This window comes from Drosophila takahashii, chromosome 3R (assembly GCF_030179915.1).
Source record: "Drosophila takahashii strain IR98-3 E-12201 chromosome 3R, DtakHiC1v2, whole genome shotgun sequence".
Taxonomy (NCBI): domain Eukaryota; kingdom Metazoa; phylum Arthropoda; class Insecta; order Diptera; family Drosophilidae; genus Drosophila; species Drosophila takahashii.
The window spans coordinates 31,388,567-31,409,423 of NC_091681.1; the positions used below are offsets into that span (position 1 = coordinate 31,388,567).

General features: G+C 41.3%; 5 protein-coding genes across 7 annotated transcripts; 2 read left to right on the plus strand and 3 right to left on the minus strand.

Moving 5' to 3' along the window:
* Window positions 1–165: 165 nt before the first annotated feature.
* Window positions 166–1,958, plus strand: LOC108062904 (dehydrogenase/reductase SDR family protein 7-like). The gene is made up of 5 exons (XM_017149761.3): window positions 166–394; window positions 451–594; window positions 971–1,187; window positions 1,244–1,489; window positions 1,546–1,958. Exons 1-5 carry the CDS (start codon window positions 233–235, stop codon window positions 1,755–1,757), a joined length of 981 nt encoding a protein of 326 aa, XP_017005250.2. The 5' UTR covers window positions 166–232; the 3' UTR covers window positions 1,758–1,958.
* Kul (Kuzbanian-like) lies at window positions 1,791–12,686 on the minus strand. Of its 2 annotated transcripts, none has more exons than XM_017149759.3 (9): window positions 12,577–12,686; window positions 11,405–11,694; window positions 10,540–10,753; window positions 10,081–10,474; window positions 9,017–10,022; window positions 8,341–8,594; window positions 7,562–8,280; window positions 6,961–7,126; window positions 1,791–6,502 (listed from the first exon to the last, which is right to left on the minus strand). In XM_017149759.3, the coding sequence occupies exons 2-9, from the start codon at window positions 11,505–11,507 to the stop codon at window positions 4,772–4,774; spliced, it is 4,587 nt and encodes a 1,528-aa protein (XP_017005248.2). In that variant the 5' UTR covers window positions 11,508–11,694; window positions 12,577–12,686; the 3' UTR covers window positions 1,791–4,771. The 2 variants fall into 2 exon arrangements, with proteins under 2 accessions (XP_017005248.2, XP_017005249.2); XM_017149760.3 differs by having other exon boundaries at window positions 11,405–11,689; window positions 12,577–12,674.
* Window positions 12,687–12,838: 152 nt separating this feature from the next.
* LOC108062888 (uncharacterized) lies at window positions 12,839–13,511 on the minus strand. The gene is made up of 2 exons (XM_017149740.3): window positions 13,352–13,511; window positions 12,839–13,288 (listed from the first exon to the last, which is right to left on the minus strand). Exon 2 carries the CDS (start codon window positions 13,269–13,271, stop codon window positions 12,918–12,920), a length of 354 nt encoding a protein of 117 aa, XP_017005229.1. The 5' UTR covers window positions 13,272–13,288; window positions 13,352–13,511; the 3' UTR covers window positions 12,839–12,917.
* Window positions 13,512–13,837: 326 nt separating this feature from the next.
* Window positions 13,838–17,836, minus strand: LOC108062878 (uncharacterized). Of its 2 annotated transcripts, none has more exons than XM_070216984.1 (3): window positions 16,606–17,836; window positions 14,265–16,539; window positions 13,838–14,148 (listed from the first exon to the last, which is right to left on the minus strand). In XM_070216984.1, exons 2-3 carry the CDS (start codon window positions 16,482–16,484, stop codon window positions 13,954–13,956), a joined length of 2,415 nt encoding a protein of 804 aa, XP_070073085.1. In that variant the 5' UTR covers window positions 16,485–16,539; window positions 16,606–17,836; the 3' UTR covers window positions 13,838–13,953. The 2 variants fall into 2 exon arrangements, with proteins under 2 accessions (XP_070073085.1, XP_017005220.2); XM_017149731.3 differs by having other exon boundaries at window positions 14,265–16,546.
* Window positions 17,837–18,064: 228 nt separating this feature from the next.
* On the plus strand, window positions 18,065–20,843 carry LOC108062950 (alpha-taxilin). Its single transcript, XM_017149829.3, has 4 exons — window positions 18,065–18,234; window positions 18,335–18,735; window positions 18,882–19,028; window positions 19,786–20,843. Exons 1-4 carry the CDS (start codon window positions 18,163–18,165, stop codon window positions 20,696–20,698), a joined length of 1,533 nt encoding a protein of 510 aa, XP_017005318.2. The 5' UTR covers window positions 18,065–18,162; the 3' UTR covers window positions 20,699–20,843.
* Window positions 20,844–20,857: the final 14 nt, after the last annotated feature.

Here is a 20,857-nt window from a genome sequence, read left to right on the forward strand (position 1 = left end):
TATAGGAAAATATTTAACATACAGTAACCGTTCTTAATATTATTTTAATTTAATTTGAAAAGTTGTTTTGTTTTTTCTTCATATATTAAATGTTTTTTTTATTTTCTCTTTTAGTTTAGCTTGACTGTTCTGTTATTCCCAGTGAACGGCAAATCCGGTTTTGTTTTCGTTGCCAATCGCAATTGCATTTCACTTGGAGTTCAAAGGTTTAAATTGGCAACGGATTGGGAAAATGAAAGTGCAGGAGCTGGACAAATGTGCTCCCAGCAGCGACTGGAACGTCCTCTATTGGGTGCTGGGCACGATCCTGATGCCGGTGGCCCTTCCCCTGGCCCTCATCAACATTTGGCAACGATTCCGGGCCCAAAAATACCGCAATCAATTGCCCGGAAAGGTAATTGTTAAACCCTAATTGCTGATTAGCCGGCTAATTATGTAAACGATTTGCAGGTCGTGCTAATTACGGGCGCCAGTTCGGGATTGGGGGAATCCCTGGCCCATGTATTCTACCGGGCGGGATGTAAGGTAATCCTGGCGGCACGTAGAACCCAGGAGTTGGAGCGGGTTAAAAAGGACCTCCTCGCTTTGGATGTGGTAATAATAAACCTCTTTTTATTTTAACTGAATTGCATCACTCTTTCCCTTTATCATTTCAATCATGTTTTGTATGATCCTAAGGGTCGTTTTCCCGCCCGTTTGTTAAATTTAAAGTAAGGTTAAAACCTTAAAATCGTATAGGAAATCAGAGCTTTAACCCTACTGTAAATTTAACAGATGAACGAGAAAACGGCCCTAAAACTATTCACATACTTAACTTGGTTCAAAGTTAAAAAATCAATTTTTTTTAATATTTTTAAAGATGTTTTTCATATACTTTTTAAATTTAGGATTTCAAAACAGACTATATTTTCCAAATATTTATTACTTAAGTAAACTTAACTAACTAAAAACACCAATGTAATCCTTTCAGGACCCCGCCTATCCACCCACCGTACTAGCTCTCGATCTGGCTGAATTGAATTCCATTCCCGAGTTTGTTACCCGGGTGCTGGCCGTTTATAACCAGGTAGATATACTCATCAACAATGGAGGAATCAGTGTGCGAGCAGATGTGGCATCCACAGCAGTGGATGTGGATCTCAAGGTGATGGTGGTCAACTATTTCGGCAGTGTGGCTCTAACTAAAGGTGAGAAAAGGACCCTCTCTACCAGAAATATTTATTCAATTTTATTAACTTTACAGCCCTTCTTCCTTCGATGGTGAAACGTGGTAGTGGACACATCTGCTTCATAAGCTCGGTTCAGGGAAAATTCGCCATTCCCCAGAGGGCCGCTTATTCCGCATCCAAGCACGCCATGCAGGCCTTTGCTGATTCGTTGAGAGCCGAAGTGGCCAGCAAGAACATAAATGTGTCCTGTGTGAGTCCCGGTTATATACGCACTCAGCTTTCTTTAAACGCACTAACTGGATCGGGAAGCAGCTATGGAAGTAAGTTAACCACCAGATAACCCCTAGTTATTTGAACTAAACAATTTTATCCCCAGAAATGGACGAAACCACGGCCAAGGGCATGTCGCCCGATAAGCTAGCAGAACGCATTCTGCAATGTATTCTCCGCAATGAACCCGATATTATTGTTAGCGATCTTCAGGCCAAGATCGCCTATTACCTCCGTCATCTTTGCCCAAGTCTCTACTTTTGGATTATGGCCAAGCGCGCCCTGAAACTGGAGAAAGCTGAGAAAAAGTTCACTTAAGTTTAGTACATTTACATGTCAAGTCGAACGTCCTTAAGTATTAGTTTCGTTTTTATTGTTAATTAAATTTTGCTTAAAATGAGGAAATTATAATGTATCGCATATGTGTGTGTATGTTCGGGTTAAAAATTAGTTACACTCGTGTGTTGCTGCCTAACGATAAGATTAATAAATAAAGTATTGTAGTAATCGTAACATAAAGTACAACTGAATTGTCACACATGTGCTTTTTGTTCGCTAATCATAGTACATACATTTTAATTATTGTTTTGAATTGTCTTTAAAAATATTAGATCGTAAAATGCTAGTATTCACTTCTTTGCTCTTCGGTTTTTGTTTTGTTCGTTTCATTTCGTTTTTTTTCCTTCGATTTACTTTAAGACATTTACGCGTTCTTAATTGACAAAATTACATATGTTATTATGCAGGTTTTTTGATGGGTAGTGAAGTGGTCTTGGACAACATTTAAAACTGGCCATTAACTAGGGGGTAGACGATGGTTTCGTGGGGGATCGGGAGACGTACATACGTGTTTATAATTCATTTAGCTAAATTATAAAAATAGCATTAATCCATCTCGTGAAAAGTATAAAAAAAATTAATTACAATTGAGGTACACAATACACATACAGATTTAAAAATCGTTTGCAGTTTTACAATTACATTAATATTTATGTATATTTAGATTAAAATCAATCGGTTTCTTATGTACATTACACAAAAATTGTTCATTTCGCGCTAAATAGTCTTTTTTTGTCACGCTCAAAATACTCTCGTCCATTTCGCTTAGACAATAATCATTTGCATTTAATTATATACAGTACACAAACATTGGCAATATTCAAAATGTTCTTCCATTCTCATCTGGATAATAAAATTTGGGATGGGAGTAGATAATCCTAAAATTTCTTTCTTTCCAATTTGAGCTCAAGATTGAGAATTTTCATGCCTTTAATACAATCTATTAGGAAAACATGTTCCCTTTCCAATGTTTCCTAGTGGTATCTTTTTTTTTGTTTTTGGTAAGTTTCAACATCTTTGCCTGCCATTATCTTGTATAGTTTCATATTGAAATATGTAGTCAAGACAAAGTAGAAACAAAATTTCAATTCGATTTTCGGGTTTACCATTGTATTTTCTTTTTTTTAATAAGCATTCAAAGCGATTGTCGCGTACTCGTTTTTTAACTATTTCCGTTCTCCGTTTCTTCACTGGCCAACGCGTTAACTGTCTGTCTGTCTAAATACGATTATTTTGGGTCGGTTTTCGGTTTCTTGAGCTGAGCTTATCTCTTCTATCTTGTAACTCTGTATCTGTATCTTGTATATTCCACAAAAATATACCCAAATGCTCGTAAATTGCACGCCCCATATGGATGTATGTATATATATTTTTGATACGCCTTTGATTTTTCCTACACATTCATATAGCTACAAATATCAATTGTTATCTTTAGATCCTTATCCTAAAGGTCGTTAGTGTGTAGTGTGTAACTCGAAAGCCGCTGCTCTGTGATTCGCGATACGATACGGAATGTGACTCTATATCCTACATATGCATGAATATCGTTAGGTGTCTTTCATTATTGTTTGTTCTCATTGCTCTAACTTGGTATTGCATATAAAAACTATGTCCCTTCGACTTCCTATTTACACTACAGGTTGTGTTGCTCTATGGGATCGATGCGTGTTTACAGGTGCCGGTGCTCGAGGGGATCGGGTGGATTAACGCTTATAATGTTCGGTTGGCTAACTTTCTATGTGGCTTTGCTGGGCATTTTCTAAAACCTACTTTCGATGCATGACGCTTTTGATTTATTGACAGTATCGTTGGTTATTTTTGTTGTATCTATTCCGTACGACTATTTGCAACTTTACCCGGCTCCCGTATTTTATCTTTTTTCCTATATGCTACTACCTTCCAATCTTCCTCCTTTCTCCTCTCGCTAATCTTAGTTTTGATCTTGAGAAAATATGCAAAGGATTTTTGAAATGTTCTCGGCTAATATTATGTATCGTTTTTAGTTCGTTACTAAAATAGCACCTTGTATTGTTCTGTGTGTTCGTCGTAGTTCAGATGAGTAGTGATCGTTGTTCGAAACTTGAAGAGCATAAATAGTAGGTATATAACAACTTTAGTAATACTGTTTTGAAAATAAGTTTAGGCAAATAATAGCGAGGGTTTGGCCTAAGATCAATTATTTAATTTCAATTGCTTTTTTATCATTGGTTTATGAAATTGGTTTTATCTGATGGAAATGAGAGTTTTGTTTTGAAAGCTCATTTAGTTAGGCGACGATAAAAACCAAATCGAAATTGAATAGCTGATAATATGCCCTGTTGCCTGTTCCAAATTTGATCAAAATGGTAAGTAAATATTAAAAAATATTACAGTCGTAAGATATGATTTTTTTACTTTTAAATAAATGTAAATTTATATATTTAATTATCCCTTGATTGGAAATGGAGTCAATGGGTGAAGTTTATAGACTTTAACTAGCTAAGTTTTAATAGCTCATAAAAAACCCAATATTTTCGAAATCTATACAAATTAAATCTACCAAATTTGATCGAATCTGGAAAACGGAACTTGTGAGTCTGGCTAAAATTCAGTTTACACAATACAATACAAACAGTAAACAGTAGAAGGTACAAAGTGCGGTGAGTGCGACTGCGGTTTTGGATTGATAGCGGTGGCTTCAGTGGGGGATTGGGTAAGCTGGGTGCCTTAGTGGGTGGCGATGCATTCGAGGTGCTTGGTCGGGGGATTTGTATCAATGGGCGTGTGTGTATAGAATGCGGTTCGTGTGAGTGGGCGTGGTATTTCACATATTCAGCAGAAACGGCAAGTTTAAGGCAGTGTAAAGTACACATCATATATATATAGTGTATGTACAAATATATATATACGTATGTTATGCAAGTAAACCTATGCGACAATTTGTATAACTAACATTAAGACTTATCACTTTCACTTGGTTGGTTTTGGAAACTGGAACGGGTGGAGAGCTGCCCTTAGCTAACCAGGTTCTCCACATCGGAAATAACCACCTCAAGATCCGAGGGCAGCTCATTGTTCTCGTTGGAGGTTGCTGGTGCTGCAGATGTTGCTGTTGCTGCTCCTGGCTTTCCACTTGCTACTCCAGTGCCTCCTCCTCCTCCTGTTCCGCGTGCCCTGAAGTTGTGGAGGCTTCTTCGCGTGGGCTGCGCGGGTTGTGGTGGCCTTTGCATGGCGCTTGTGCTGGCAGATTGCTGCAGCGGCGCTCCTGGAGTTACAGAGGAGCTGCTGGTGGCTGTGCTGCTGGAAGATTGGCGCGAGAAGCTGGCAGGAGGCGCTCCATTGGCAGTACCACCCAAACTGGCTCTTGGAATGTTGCTGAAGCTGTTTCGCGAGTTCCTGGTCGGTGGCACAGGCACTGCCTTCGAGGAGGACACGCTGCTATCCCTGCGAAGATTGGCATTCGACGAGGAACGCCTCTGAGGTGAGGCCACAGCCGCCGTTGAAGGATCCTTCCCGCTCCTGGTGGCTGCACTGCTATTTCCCTTGAGGTTCAGGCTGCTGCGCTTCTTGGTTTTCGACAGATTCTGGCTGAGATTAATCAGATTCTGAGTGCTGCCAAAGTTGCGCGTGAGATTCACCGAACCACTGGCCTTGCTGCTACTCCGGCGAGGAGCCGCCGCGAAGGGATTGTGGGTGGACAGGGAGTTGGAGCGGCGATAGGAGTTCCTTTGGGCAGGAACTGGCGGAGGCGCCACCTTGCTGCTGCTGCTGCCGGGCTTCGAAGTGGAGGCCGCCTCTGCCTGCATATCCACATTCTCGTAGCAGTGCTCCATGGAACGCGGCGGCGTCGGTGGCTTCAAGGTCTCGTAGTTGGGCTCGTTTAGGGTGAGTATCTGGTTATCATCCTCCGCTTCGTTGCACAGGAGCAATGCACTCCTCTTCGCTCGATTGGCCACATCCTTCGAGGAGGATTGGCCTGCCGTTCGGTTGCCAGTCTTCTGACTTCTCTTTGGCCTGCCACCAGCGGTTACACCCACCACATGGGTCTTCACCTTCGGTTTCTTTGACAACCGCAGGGAGAACTTGAAGGGCGGCTTGTAGACCACCTGCAGTTTGACCTTCTCGTTGGACAGATTGCCCATGGACTTGGTCTTCGGCGGTGTCTTTTGCACCAGTCTCTCTGGCGTCGATTGCGACTTGCTCATCACCTTGCGAACCCGCGAACTGTGCTCGATGTGGGACAAGGGTTGGGCTACAATGGGGGATTCCAGCAGCCACTTTTGCACCTTGCCAAAGGTGTTGGTATGATTGTTGGTGGTCGACAAATTGGAGGCATCATCGCCGTTGTTGTTGCGATGCGAATAGTCGATGATCTCCTTCATGTGCTTGCCCAGCTTTTTGTTGTTGGACTTTTTGGGCTCCTCCTCGAGCGATTTCTTCTTGGCCATCGCCTGCGATCTGGTGGACTTCTTTGGCTCTGGATTGGCACTGCTTTTGGCTGCACTTCGGCTTGCTGCTGTTACTCCTGCTGCAGTTACTCCTGGTGTTGTTCCGGTGCCCGGCTTCTTGGTACGCTCGCCACGAACCTTCTTCTTGAAGGGCACCTTTGTCCGCACCGCGGTGTGAACTATCACCCCGTTGTTGTTCTCCGGCAGACGCACTGTCTCCGTGGTGGCGCTGTGTATGATGGTGACGGACTTAAGCTTCAGATTCGACCGTTTCGCCAGCAGCTTTGTGCTCAGCGCCTATAGTAAATTAATTACAGATTAGCATAGTAATAAAATTATTAATGATAAACTAAGGAAAGAGGAAAAGGTAAATGTTTCAATCAGGGACCGTAAATAATCGTTATTTGAGTTAAAATAAAAATCTCAAATAAGGATAATTTGCGGTCCCTGAGATTTTTATTTTAACTCAAATAACGATTATTCACGGTCCCTGTTTTCAATGACGTCTAGCCTAAGATTGCCCTAAAATTAGCCATAGATTACACTGCCAAATGGGTGATTTTTATAAATTTCTACGGGAATATTTCGGGGACTGGTTAACTGGGTGCTCACCCAAGGTCTCGGCCCTTGCTTGCGCTTTGGCCTCGACCTGATCCCTTAACATTTGCGTGATAAGCTTCATTAACTTATAAAACCAAAGGATATTTTAAAATAAAGTTAAGGATTTCCTTCCATTTTCTGGTTATTTAACTTACCAGGAGCAGGATTACTCCTACAGCCGCTAAAGCCACTGTGTACCAGTTGTGCTGCATCCACTTCTTGAAGCTGGCTATGCTCTCCTCCGAAAGCAGAAGCTTACGCAGAGTGGCCAGTGGGCCAGAGGGATCCACTTCCCGGCACTTTTGAAACACATCACAGTATCTAAAAGGGAAAAGAGAGATTGTAAGTACAGAAAACCCTTCTTTAAATTAGATACCAACTAGAGCCCTGCATGAATCATTCAATTTTTGTTTTATCATAGTATGCCATGAAATTTCTGATTTCTTTTGAAATTGAAAGTTTTTCTAATTTATTTCGAATTGAATGAATGAATGAATCATTTTTATAAATTTTTTGAATTTGCCAGATTTTTTTTTTCTTTCTCTTAAGAACAAAAAGTGGAAAATTTTTAAAATAAAATTCATGCAGATTTAATCACAAAATTATGGCCCTTTCTTCTTCAAAAGAAATTGTCGTTTGAATTATTTCGGAATTCATGCCATTCATTCATTCAATTCTATTAAATTCAAAATTAAAATTCATTCTATTAAACTCATATAAAACAAAAAATAAAAAATGCTGGGCTCTAATACCAACCCATTATAATCATTGCAGGGAGTTCCCGGCTTCGAGTACATGTCGGGCACATCGAAAGGCGCCTCGTTCCACTCGAAGGAGCTGCGACAGGGACTCTCCTCGCCGGGCAGCTTGCAGCACAGCTCACAGGACTTGATGCGATCGTCCTGGGGACCCGGAATGCACTGACACGACTCCAGACCGTAGGCCAAACATATACTGCCCGTGCAATCACCCATGTAGCAGACGAATTCCTTGTTACAAATGGTCTTATTCGGCTTATTCACCGATGGCGGACATTGGGGCACTCGACCATCGCAGAATGAGGGATCCCGACAGCCGTTATCATCGCGGCACTTGTCCCCGAACTTCAGCTTGCAATCGGTGGTGCAGCAAGGTCCTTGCGAAGGACTACAGCGGGCATGGGGCGTCAGGGTGCAGGGAGTCTCGTCGAGACGCGGCTGCCGGGACATGGGAAAGCAGCACGAGTCCTTGCAGTCCTCCTCCCAGCCGCAGTCGCACTGCTCGCCCGGCTCCACCACCCCATTGCCGCAAATCGAGGACTGCGGCTCGGTGAAGCAGCCCTTCATCGAACGTGCCTTGGCATTCAGCACGGGTTCTATGGATTTCAGCGAGCAGGTGCTGAACTTGTTGTTGTTCTTCTTGTCACCCGAAGTGGCGCGGGCAAACATGATGAAGTTACCATCCTCTCCACCGGGAGTGCACTGCTCCGGATCGTGCTGAAAGGGGAAGATTATCTGAATAAGTTTGTAATTTTAAATATTTTGTAACCCCCTCACCGGTGATCCGAAATTGTGGCCAATTTCGTGGGCCAATGTCACATGGGAGACTGCAGGCGGCACATGCTTTCCATAGTTCAACAGAGTGACTATTCCTGTGTTCAGGGACTTCAGCGAACCCCTGTAATGACCGTTCTTCTCGCAAACACCGCCAGCGTTTTTCAGATCACCCGTCCAGGCCAATCCCAAAGTTCCCATCTCAAAGTCACGATAGGTGAACATGTAGGCCAAGCAAAAGGCATCGTAGTCCTCCTCTGTAAATAAAAATTATTATAGAAATTGATAATATAATAATTCTTATAAGTTAAAGCATTGAAATATAAAAACCTATGTTTTATTGACACATTTTTGAGGGGTAGTTGAACCTAAAAATTTAATCAAAAAGTTGTGCCTTTATCGTTCTAATTGATTTGTATTACTTAGTCACATACTTGATTGTGTACATCATTTTTAAAAATTTAAAGATTATATTTTTACCCCAAAAAAGTAAACACATGTCCAAAATATACATATATTGTTAATTGAATAACAATTAATCAAAGGAGAAAGTCTCTCTGGGGTTGTAAAAAATCACAGCAACCCATTAATCACACTTAGAACTTGAAAACTGGATCAGAAACCATTTAAGCCAAGTGTGAATTAATTAAGTAATCAATTCTTATTTATCATCTCTTACCGGAAAACAGTTCCAGAAACTTTTCCACCCCGTAGTTGCCCGGGAATCGGTAGCTGGGATCCTTCATCGCGTTCATGTTGTGCACCTTGATGCGCTTGATCATGAAGGTGATATTATCCGGTTTGCCATCGTTGTTAAAGTCCGTGTTCCTGTATATCGTATTGGCCCGCTGCACATGCCGCGTTATGGCCTCGATGGAGGCCTCATCGGAGCCCATTTTCTGAAAGAACGTGTGATCCGCCTGCAGATACAGCATGCAGGTGGTCTTGCGATCGTAGAGCAGCCTGGGAGAACTGTGTATATCATCGCCACCCCTTCCGCTCAGCAGATTCGTCATCAGCATGCTGTTGAAACTGGGATTATGCGGATTGGGTGCGAATATAATCTCCGGATTGTAGTTATTAACAATGATATTTGGCTTCTTGGTGGCCCCGTTCTTCGTGATGATCTCCACATGCGTTTTATGGCTGGGTCTATCGTTACCATTGTTGTTATTATTTCCCAGAAATAGCGTCGTCCAGTTGGCATTAAAGAAGTTGCTGGGCAGGTCGCGGGTATTGTTGTTATTCGAGGGTTCCTCGTAGGGCGTTCCGAATTCCGGTTCGATGGGTCGATTGTACGTGCTCACAATAATGTTCTTGTGTTTCGTGTACAACTTCCGCACATTGTTATTACTATTATTATTGTTATTATTATTATTATTATTATTGCTCTGGCTGTTGCTGTAGCTGCGACTTCCCTCGCCGACATTGGAGGGATTGTAGTTATTTACAAGTATGTTGCGATTCGACGTGGGCTTCGTCAGCGTGGCCAGAAAACTCTCGGTACTGCGCACAGTGCTCCTGGTCGTGGAGGTGGTTGGGTACTTCCTACTCGGCTTGTCCTCCTCGCTCTTGTCCTCCTCGGAGGCCAGGACGCGGAAGTCATCGTTGTAGGGCACCTCCAGATCCAACGGCAGCGGCGGATTGCGATTGTACGTGGGCGCCGGAGCATCCGACATGGCCAGCTAAAATGGTAATTAATTAAAATAAAATAAAAGACAATAAGATAAGCCAATAACCCACCTCCTCGGGCAGCCAGCGCTTCTTCCTCAGCTTCTCGCTGGCGCAGTGCGTCTTGGCGGGCGTGGCCGAGTTGATTCCACCGCCCGAGAACTGCGACTTCTGCATATTTACATCACTTAGCTTATAGACTATGCTGTGGACACCGCTCTCGGCCAGCTGCTGGGAATATCGATGCGCCGGCTCGATGTAATAGTGCTCCGCCTGGGTCTCTATCGTCCCGTCCAGCAGATTGTCGCTGGTGAGGATCGCCTGGACATGGGCCGCCTCGTCATCCTCCAGGCTGCCCGTATAAATGCGCGACACATCGTAGTCGATGGGGCCCAGCGTGTTCTCGATCTCCACGTCGTGGGCGAACACCGAATGCGGCTGTTGGCGCAGCACCAGGCGAAAATCTCTGAGGGCGGGGAGAAGTGTAAGGTGATTAAGTGATTATTTCGTCTCAATCTCGAGTGCACTCACCTGTCGTGGGCGGAGAAATTCAAGCGAATGGTGTGCGCCAGTCCACTTGGCGAGGCTGTGGCCTCCTCCTCCTCCTCCCTTTCTGGCCTCACCTGTCGCTTCTGCCGGAAGCGAGCCTGCTCCAGGTGCCTGACCTGCGCCGCCTGCAGCACCTGGCGATCGAAGTTCGCCGCCTCCCAGTGCTTGATGTAGGGCGTCAGCCTGTGGGTGTAGCCTGAAAGGGGAGGAGAGGTTAGCGGAGGGTGGAGAAAGCTGCCAGCAGCGTTAACAAGATGAAGTTTCTCTCAACCATGTGGTGAGCAATAATTGTAGATACGATAAGTTATAGAATCAGTGGATTAAAGTATTAACAATACAAATTTAACTGCCTTTTCTTGGCATAATACAATTTTTAAAAAATCTTTTTAAAATTAATAATCAAAAGAAGGATTTTACAACAACTAAATATTTGAAAATGACAATTTTTTTTTATATATATTTTATGTTTATACCAATTTTATATTTTAAATATTTTTATTACAATTATTTGTGTTTATTATTTTTAAAACAAAGTTTAGTGGTTTAAGAAAATATTAACAATACATTAAACCAATTTTTAACAAAAATTTTAAAAGTTAATAATAAAAAGAAGGATTTTACAACAACCTAATATTCGAAAATGTCAAGTTTTTTTATTATACATACTTTTTATTTATACCAATTTTATATTTTAAATAATAAAAATTACAGTTATTTGTGTTTATTATTTTTAGAACAAAGTTTAGTGGTTTAAGAACTTCTCAAATATGGTTTTTAAAAGATTTTTTCCAAGTTCATATAATGTTATGTGTTAAATTTTCTAGGATTCGGCAACCGTAAAACTCACCTGGCAACTTAAGGGGCGTAGGAACGCCCAGGATCTCGCCGGGCAGTCGGAGGAGCCAGAGGAACAGGATCTGCAGGCCGAGGAGGCCCAGCAGCCAGCTCATCGTGGATTTGAGAACCGGGTGAGTGCCCGGGTGCTCCGGGTGATTCTAGGTGGCCTACGCTACTTGAAGGTTGTGTTTTCCGAACTCCAACCTCTGCTGCTGCATCACATCATTAATTTAATTCTTATTTGTTATTGCTGTGGGATTCGCTGCGAGGAAGTGTTGGCTCCAAGTGGTGACATCTTCGCTGGAAGAATTTGAAAAGCGGAATGTACAATGTGTAGAATTGAGAATCTCGTGAAATGATTGCACAAAGAAACTGCATTGCGTATACGCCGTGTATTCGGTTCTCCGAGTGGCTTTCACCTTTTAAGCGAAATCTTTTGTTCAACTCGAAAATTTTTTATTTTTATTTTTTTTTTTTGCGTCTTTTTGCATAAATGGCAAAAGCAACAAACGGCGAGAAGAAGAAGAGCGTCACAGCATCTCATTAGCACTTCACACACACACACACATGCACCTGAGCTATTCGTATTGGTGTGCCCGTGAAAAATACTGTTAGTTGGGCGCTCTCTTCGCCCCTCTCCCACTTCATTTCCTCTCTTTCTTGGCCAATGAAATTAAATGCATTCTTTGACAACCGTTTAATTGGATAATTATTGTTTTTGACCAGCACGCGAGTGTGTGGTGTGTGTGTGTGTGTGTATTCTAACTGGGATTTGCTTTGGGCCAAAAGGAAAAATCCCCCCTCTCTTTCTCTCTCTTGCTACTCGCTGCTCGCTGTTGTTGTTGCGCTGGTCGAAAACCAAAATAAAATACACGTAAAATTCAATAAATTGTTGCACTCTTTTTTTCTGTTTGGGATAATTGGATTTGTGGAATTTAGCCAAATATATTGGACAAACGCACACACACAGCGGAAAACAATCGACCTCCGTTAATGGCGTAAATGGTATAAGCCAAGTTTTTTTTCTCTCATTTTTTTTCGTTGTTGCCACGGCCTAAAACCTGTTCTTCTGCCCAATCATCCAGGCCTAAATCGAGCGAATTTCACGACTTCCCGTGCCATTTTTGGCCTTTTCCATTAGTCGATCTTAACTTTGATTTATTTATTCGCTTGGCCGCTTACTTTTCACAGTCACTGAAGCAGTTGCATTACAAGTCGTTTTTTCTGCGCTTTTAACAACTTTTTTCGACCAGACCAAAACCATCCACCAAGCAGTATGACCGCACCGCGAGTTGACCGTTAAAATGTCGGGCTCAGAAAAATATACTATGCACTCGAAAAATACTAAAAAAATACTAAGAGCTAAAGTGTTAGCCGGGTCTCGAACCACGGCACAGTGGGCTCTGTAATTAAAAATAAAAATATGTTGATAAGGGTGAAAAACTTTTAAAATTAGATTTAATTGCTTTAAATTACAAAATATGTGCAATTATTTAACATGATCGCTTAAATCATATCGTTAGTTAACATTTAAGAGCTTCTTTGGCTAACGCCTGTTGCTTCTGGATGCCCTCCCTCAATTTCTCCGCATTCCTCTCTAGTTTGGCGTAGCATTCTTTCAACTGATTTCTTTGGTCTTCCAGATTCGCCTCGGTGGAAGAAAGTTTTGTGACCTTCCGATCGTATTCGTCAAAGACCTGCCACCAAGTTGGAAGCGATATCGCTTCTGGTTCTGTGAGAAGGGCATGCTCCAAATCGGAAGTAGATCCACTTAAGGGAGGCTGATTGACCTCAAAAGTTTCCAAGTCCTCCAGCATCTCTTCCACACTTGGCGCCGTCGGTGGGGGTTCAACTTTTGGCTTTGATTTTTTAAACATTCTGTTTATCCTTAAAACTGAAAATTTAGAAAATTGATAACGTCAGCACTTGGTTAATAAAGGATTTCAAATAACTTTACTTGATTATTTGAACTTCTATGGTGTTGGGGGCTTAATGATTGTGTACTTTAAGTTTATTTTTCAAGAATTAACTACTTATTTAGTATGAACTTCGTAATTTTCTGCATTTGTTTACAAAAACACAAAATTATAAATTTTAAAGTGACCAATAATAGTTGCCTCCAAAATAACATAACTAGAGATTGCCTGCCCCAAGCAATAGTATCGACGTTCAAAAATTCTTCTAAGAGAAATTTTTTTAGTTGGGCGCCCATTTTAAAATAACATTTGTAAATGAAATATTTTTTTACTTTTTATCATAATAAAACAAGAAAGGAAGCTACCTTCGGCCAGCCGAAGCTTATATACCCTTGCACTCGGTGCAGTTCCATTATAATACCCTCTACAAGGATATAAATATTGTCACATAAAGGTCCCGCAAACTGAGGGAATACTCTTTTTTTTAGTTAAATTTAATTTTAAAATAAGCTCAGTACTTCGAAAACTATTTTAGATGGTCATATATACTTTTTTATCCATTTTAACTTTACTTTAACTACAGGCTCTTTATAACTCAATGATCTTAATTAGTCGATAAATGCACAAAATGTGTATCCTTCAACTAGAAGCTGGAGTCTGAGGTGTCTGAGGTGTCTGAGGTGTCAGAGGTGTCAGAGGTGTCTGAGGTGTCTGAGGTGTCTGAGGTGTCTGAGAATCCTGAAAAGGAGGAATTCGAGTCATCACAGTCTTCTTCATCGAGGGGTTCCCTTTCATCCGTGATTTCCAATTGAATATAGGCGTCGTTGAGATGAAGACGCTAAAATAAGAATAAATTTTACATAACAAGAATGAATATAAATATACTGTATTTGATCGGAAACGTCTCCTTCAAACTTTTGACTCTGCGAGAATTTACAAAAAAAAGTTACTGACCACAAAAAATAGGTTCTCCTTATCATCCATATTGATGCAAACTTTTTTTCCTCGCAATTTGAATGGGGGATGAATTTCAGGATTTCGTAGGGGTTTTAAGCTCTTTAAGATGGCATCTACGAACTCGATTGTTAACAATTTTTTATATCGCTTAAGATAAATTGATTTAAGATTTAAGCATGATTCAATTAATGAAACACAAAAGTTGCTTTCATCTTTCTCTGCGAAATGTTTCGATGTGATTTCCAGAACTTCCAGATTTTTTAATTCCGTCAGCATAAAGATGAATTGTTTTTCGTTCACTCCCAATCGTAATCGTGTTAGCCAATTTAATTTCGTTATTTCCAAAACATCTAAAAATTCCAATCTTGTGTCATCCAAAAGCAAACTCTGAAGAGCCGGTAAAACTTTTAGTTCCTTGAGAAGCACGGTCATTAAAGTTTTTTTAGGAAGAAGTTTAGTGTAAAACGGTAAAACTTTTAGTTCCTTGAGAAGCACCCACATTGAAGTTGTTTCAGGAATGTGAATCTGTAACTCTGTCAGATTTCTGAGAGATGTTATGTGAATAACATCTTCCATTCCAATGCATTGGAGGGACTGCAATTCTTGAAGTTGGCATATCAACCTTGTATGACTAGATGCAATTGAGAGTGACAGCAGTCTTTGAGGGGATTGCAGGGTTAAAGCCCTTAACAAACTATCGACAGTTTCGGTTTTATAATCAAAGTGAATATTTAGTTCTTTAAGCTTTGGTAAATTGGCTATGAGTTCCAAGTTAAAAGGTGTTTCCTCTACATAAAAACGGTTGGGTACCCCTAGTTGCAATCTTTGCAAGGAATGTATTCCAACAAGCTCGACAATCTCATCGGAAGTAAGGCTTTCTTGCTGAATACTGAGGCTTTGGAGTACTTGATCTGTTTTAGAGGCAAGGGCGTTAAAAAGCGTTCTTAAAGATCCTAACGGATGTTTCGTTATAGTTAGAGACTCCAGTTGATTTAACGCGGCCAGATGATGTATATTAATAGTACTGGGACCATAGACACCAAATTTAAGGACCTTCAGGCCACGAATTTGGGATACTTCTAAGAGATCCTCGGGGTCAAGATCTTTAATGTCCAATTCCTGCAGGTTTTTGATTAACTTTATTAAGCTAATAAAAGATTGATATTGCGTATCATAATTAATCACAAGACGAATCAAATTATTTAAATTGGTTAAAGTAGCGAAATCGTCAACACTAAAAGGAGTACCCATATTCAAAATAAGTGTTACAATGTTATCTGTATGGATCACACGAATCGAGCCTTTATCAATATAGATACAATCCACTCTGTTGGCTTTCTCTGTTATCCCGTTCAGTTGCATTACTTTCATTGCAATTATTTCCTTCAAAGTGTCAAGATCACACATAATGGCATCTAAAGATCGAATATTAGCAAGTGGACTAATTTGTTCTAGTGTAATTTTCTTACATTTCAAAAATAATGCTTTAAGAACCTGTGGTTGTTTGCTTGCTAGGGACTGAAAAATGGCTTGCGCTATACATTCGTTAAATTCACCAACTAAAGCGATCCCATTCAAATTTAAAAGCTGGACATTTCGAGTTAGGATATTACTAATGTTCGAAAGAGCATTTTCCTTTAGTTCTTTGTCAATATCATTTTCGTTACCGGATGCGTTAGCCACTATCAGTATCCCAAGGTTCTGCATAAATTCGATGCCCAAAGTTGGGCCATTCTCTTGTTTTATTACTAATTTAGAATTCTTGATCAAGGGCTCCATTAAAATAAATTGACCTGGCTTGGCATATATTTTGATTACTTTGGGAACACTCAGATGTGCCAAATTGGCCGTGTCACTGAAACCGCTCCCTATCCCTGATAATGATTTAATTTCCATTACCATCTGCGTTTCTTCTTTAGTGAGTAGAGTGTCGGGAATATCTAAAGTCTTGAGGCACGTACTTTTGAGATTTCGAAACAACTTTAGCAGTGTGCCCTCCCGATGGATTCCTCGAAGGATCAGGGCCTTAAGTTTAGGTAATTTTCCCAATGCTGCATATTCTGAAGCATCGGTCTTCATGGTTAACTCTATTTTTTTCAGTTTGTTACAGTATGGTACAATATCCGCAAACCTTCCATACAATTCGGGGCTTGTGAATATAAGTGTTTCTAAATTAGGATTTGATCGGCACAATTGCACTAAATCGTTAGCATCCATTCGAGCATTGAAAACAAGGATTTTTAATCCTCCCAGCTGCGGCACATTTTCGAAGCTGTATCCTGTAAATTTAAAGAGTTCAGATCTCAATGAATTATAAGCTCTTGGCAGAGGAACTTACCAACAAATGAAATTACAAGTTCTCCAAGAGTGTTCTTGTTACTAATGGCATTCATCAGGGCCTGAAACCTATCCAAATGCTCAGGGTAGTAGCTGCTTGGTCGGTATTTTAATACTAGAGAATCCAGCTCTTTGTTCTCCCTTATCGCATTCACATATAATGTCCAATATATTTTCCTATCTCTTTCGCGAAAGGTTTGCAAGAAGTCGTACTTCTCCACCAAATCTATATCAATTGTGGTAGCCTTTTCTAAAAAGACAAACTCGATTTGAAGTTTCTCGTAAAGATCATTGTCCCAGTCCTTAAATGTTTCGACGAATCTCTCACAAATGGTTGCAAAATAAATAAGATCACAATAGTTTACGGGGAGACCAATATTCTTTAAATTATTCTCCACTTCACAATTAGTTTTAATTTGCCGGAAAATCTCGTACAAACAATCATCATTTAGGTCTATTATCGTTTTTCTGCTCATATTTTCAATTCTTCAGTCAAACATTGGGAACCAATTGAATCTATATTTAACAAAAAACTGCGCAGTTATAGTTTTTTTTTATCTCCACTGATTGTAGTATTTTAATCTTATCGGGAAAGATGATATTAATGCAGCGGTCGACACACACATACAATAACATTTTGTTTATTATTTGTATGAGTAAATTGTACTGGGCAGATCATCAGAGTGTGTGTGCAGACCGCTGTTCTACATTATACGTGTGCGAGCAGCGCGCCGGCAGAACAAAACCCTATGCTCACCTAATAGGACGCTGCCGACCGCTGTACTAATGCAATTCCCTGAGGAAATTCACTTTATTGCTCTTGCAGGCTAGTGAGTTATATTTTTAGACCTATGATTCATTGTTAAAGTGGATTACATCGATCTGCTATATTTCCAATTTGGCTTTTTATGTGAATGGGCCAGTTTAGCATTCCCTTTCCTTTTTTTAATGACAGTTTTATGTTCACTTTTAGATAATGTTTTTATCAATACGGTGTTAAAATATTTTGTTTAGCGAATATAAGAATACAAAACTTCCATTGTTGTCTCGGATCGCAAGTAAGACATACTGGCAAATCAAATGAACTATTATATTATAAAGCTTTGGTTTAATGTAAGCAGGGAAAAGCTTTTTTACGAAAGTGTAGCACCCTTTATCACATTTTTTTATAAGCTTCTAATTACAAATGTTAATTTTATTTTAATGTTGTATTTTTTCCACCTCTAAACTTTGATATACACAATAATTGTAACGAAAAAACATGTCAATTAAAAAATTTAATGCAATATCGTCCAAAATCAGGTTATACCATTTATGGAAAAAAATGTTGTGTGGCTTTTTCTTATACTTTTAAATCCAACGTACTCTTCGCGGGTAACTTAGGTGTGCCCAGGCGTTGTTGTGCAGAAAACGACTGCCTACTTTTCCTTGGCGTTTTGGTATTCTGGCCGGAACACGAAACCCAAGAACATATAGCAACACAACAAATATAGTCAAAATTCGAAAGAGGAAAATACAAGTTATATATAGCACCGATTCGATCTGAAATAAACGGAGAATGGAGAAGTTAAGCAAGGCGAAGAAGGTGGCGCGCGAGGAGAAGCAGCGCGACCAGAAGCTGGAGGAGTTGGTAATATCATCTGGAGAACCTGGACTTTCGGAAACCGAACCCATGGAAACGGGAATAAATAGAGCGAGGAGTTGTAACCCCATTATAATGTCTATTTTAGGTGATGAAATCCCTGGAGGAGTGCCCCTCGACCGAGGAGAAGGTGAAGCTCCTGTTGCAGCGCCATGTGGACAGCGAGAAGAACGTTAGCCGGCTGACGGCGGAGCTGCGCGTCCTGCAGCGCCACATGGAATCGCAGCAGCGGGAGAAGGAGCAGGTGCAGCGGGATCTCAACAAGAGCGTCCTCATGCGCGACAAGCTGCAGGAGGTGTGCCGCGAACAGCAGCGCATCATTAAGTCGGTGAAGAACGAGAGCCTGCTGCAGATCAAGGTCGAGGAGGAGCGACGCAAGGAGAGCCAGAGCAAGTTCCAGAACTCCCTGAACGATGTCCAGAAGTCCCTGGCCAAGAACAACGAGGAGAACATCAAGCTGCGCGATTACAACATCGAGATGACCAAGAAGTAAGCAGCATCGCCCGTCTTCACGAGAGGGAATCCGATTGCTAAATATAGAAACTACTGCACGCCACGCACGTTGCTCTGTGTTCTCCCCTCTTTTTTTTCCGACTTTTCCGATTTTCCCCTAACCATCTGGTCTCCCGTTTTAGGTTAAAACTGCTGGCCGAGCAGTACCAAACGCGGGAGCAGCACCTGGAGAAACTCAATGAGCAGGTCCAGCTGGAGGCTCAGCTCCATCAGGCCAAGCTGCAGAAATGCCAGGTGGAGGCCGCCATGGAGAAGGAGATAATGGGCAAGTAAGTAGGAATGCCGGGTCATCTCTAAAAACTCGAGATAGACGCACCTTAGTTGGGCACACATCGGAGAACGAGTTTTCATTCAAGAAACTCGATGAGATTACTGGTTTCGATTGGGAAAAGTAATCTGTATAGGCTAGCAAGCGTATAAAATGTACGTTTTCTTTGTATATTGGTTTAATCTTTAAAAGATAAATATTATAATTAGACATCGGATTTTTAGGTTTTTTTAATATGATTTAAAGCTGATTAATATGATTTAATTGATTACAATTTTTTTTACAAAAACCTCAATTAAGTTTTGCCTAAATCTATTCATTACTTAATAAATACAGTTTGTAACCAATCAAATGTGGCTTTAAAATCGTAAAATCCGATGTCTAATTATAAAAATAACATTTTTAAAATTTATTGAAGTATGTATGTTTTGACATTTATGGTTAACGATTCTCAAAACATGTTGTATTTGGTTATTAGTTTTTAATTTATTTATATTTATTATCGGTCATTACTGGATTTGCGATTTTAAAGCATTTTTAAAGTATAAAAGCGTTTGAGTACTTTGTTTTTTTTTAATATTTAAAAAATGTCGTATATATTCCCATTTATTGTTAGTTATAGCGACAGTTTTTGATTTTTATTTTAAGCTTCTAAGTTAGTTAATACTCTTCCTATATAACTACTTACTTACAAATATCGCTACTTTATTTACTACTAAGCCTCATGAAAACCTTCTAATATCCTTACCTTCTTCCAGGGAAAACAAAATTGGCCTGGAGAAACTGCTGCAGGCGCAGCGTGCCATCAAGGATCTCACCGAAAGGGAACACCAACTGAAGGAGCAGCTGAATATCTACACGGCCAAGTACGATGACTTCCAGCAGTCGCTGCAAAAGTCCAACGAGGTGTTCGGCAGCTACAAGGTGGAGCTGGAGAAGATGTCCAAGCACACGAAGAAGATCGAGAAGGAGGCGCTGGGCTGGCGCCAGAAGTACGAGAAGGCCAATGCCACGGTGATCGATTTGGCCACCGAGAAGAACCTGCAGGCGCAGCACTCGGATCGCCTGCAAAAGCAGGTACAGCAACTGCAGAAGCTGCTGCGTGCCCTGCAGCTGGAGCGGACCACACTGCACAAGTGCCTGCGGGACAACGAAATCGAAATTCCCGCCTTGCCGCAATTGCCGCCCGAACCGGAGCCAGTGAATGTGAAGCCCGTGAGCGCGGATAATGTTAAAATGGAGATGATGACTCGCAACTGTGCGGAACTGAAGCAAACGCTGGCCAATCTGCAGAATCAAATGAAGCTGCTAACGGCCAGCGAATCGAAGACGGCCAGCGAGGAGAAAAACAAGGCCGCCGAGGAGCAGAGACAGGCGAACAATGCCAAGAAGAATATTCGCAAGAAGGAGAAGAAGTCCAAGGCGAAGGCGGCCGCAGCAGCGGCGGCAGCGGCAGCCGCATCCCCATCGAGTGAGGAGCTCAATGGCGTTCAGGAGCTGGCCGACACGGAGCTGCAGGCAGCGGGGGATGCCTCGATAACGAATGCCAAGGAAGCCCAGGCTACCATCGTCACGGAGCCGCAGGAGAATGTGGGTGATGGCGACGCCGCCGCCAAGTCGCCCGCCGATCTATCCGAAGTGCCTGCCCTAATCGATGCCAATGCAGACTAAATTGTCGACTGCCCGCCTGAGTAATGCCCATCCAAATCACGGACGGCCACATGGAGGCCTCCTTCCTTCAAAGCATTTCGTGTCATCTTGTCTCAACTTCAAAAAATGTCATCAATTACAAATTTTGTACTAGTTATTTATTGTACTTTGTATATTGTA

Coding starts and splice junctions, on each gene's coding strand:
- LOC108062950 (XM_017149829.3), top strand. CDS start 18,163: ATGGAGAAGTTAAGCAAGGCGAAGAAGGTGGCGCGCGAGGAGAAGCAG. Junction 18,235..18,334: donor ACCAGAAGCTGGAGGAGTTG/GTAATATCATCT, acceptor TGTCTATTTTAG/GTGATGAAATCCCTGGAGGA. Junction 19,029..19,785: donor GAGAAGGAGATAATGGGCAA/GTAAGTAGGAAT, acceptor ACCTTCTTCCAG/GGAAAACAAAATTGGCCTGG.
- LOC108062888 (XM_017149740.3), bottom strand. CDS start 13,271: ATGTTTAAAAAATCAAAGCCAAAAGTTGAACCCCCACCGACGGCGCCA.
- LOC108062904 (XM_017149761.3), top strand. CDS start 233: ATGAAAGTGCAGGAGCTGGACAAATGTGCTCCCAGCAGCGACTGGAAC. Junction 1,188..1,243: donor CAGTGTGGCTCTAACTAAAG/GTGAGAAAAGGA, acceptor TTAACTTTACAG/CCCTTCTTCCTTCGATGGTG. Junction 1,490..1,545: donor ATCGGGAAGCAGCTATGGAA/GTAAGTTAACCA, acceptor TTTTATCCCCAG/AAATGGACGAAACCACGGCC.
- LOC108062878 (XM_017149731.3), bottom strand. CDS start 17,080: ATGAGCAGAAAAACGATAATAGACCTAAATGATGATTGTTTGTACGAG. Junction 16,547..16,605: donor ACTTGTAATTTCATTTGTTG/GTAAGTTCCTCT, acceptor TTAAATTTACAG/GATACAGCTTCGAAAATGTG. Junction 14,149..14,264: donor AGGAGAACCTATTTTTTGTG/GTCAGTAACTTT, acceptor TTCTTATTTTAG/CGTCTTCATCTCAACGACGC.
- Kul (XM_017149759.3), bottom strand. CDS start 11,507: ATGAGCTGGCTGCTGGGCCTCCTCGGCCTGCAGATCCTGTTCCTCTGG. Junction 10,754..11,404: donor TACGCCCCTTAAGTTGCCAG/GTGAGTTTTACG, acceptor CTCCCCTTTCAG/GCTACACCCACAGGCTGACG. Junction 10,475..10,539: donor AATTTCTCCGCCCACGACAG/GTGAGTGCACTC, acceptor CCCCGCCCTCAG/AGATTTTCGCCTGGTGCTGC.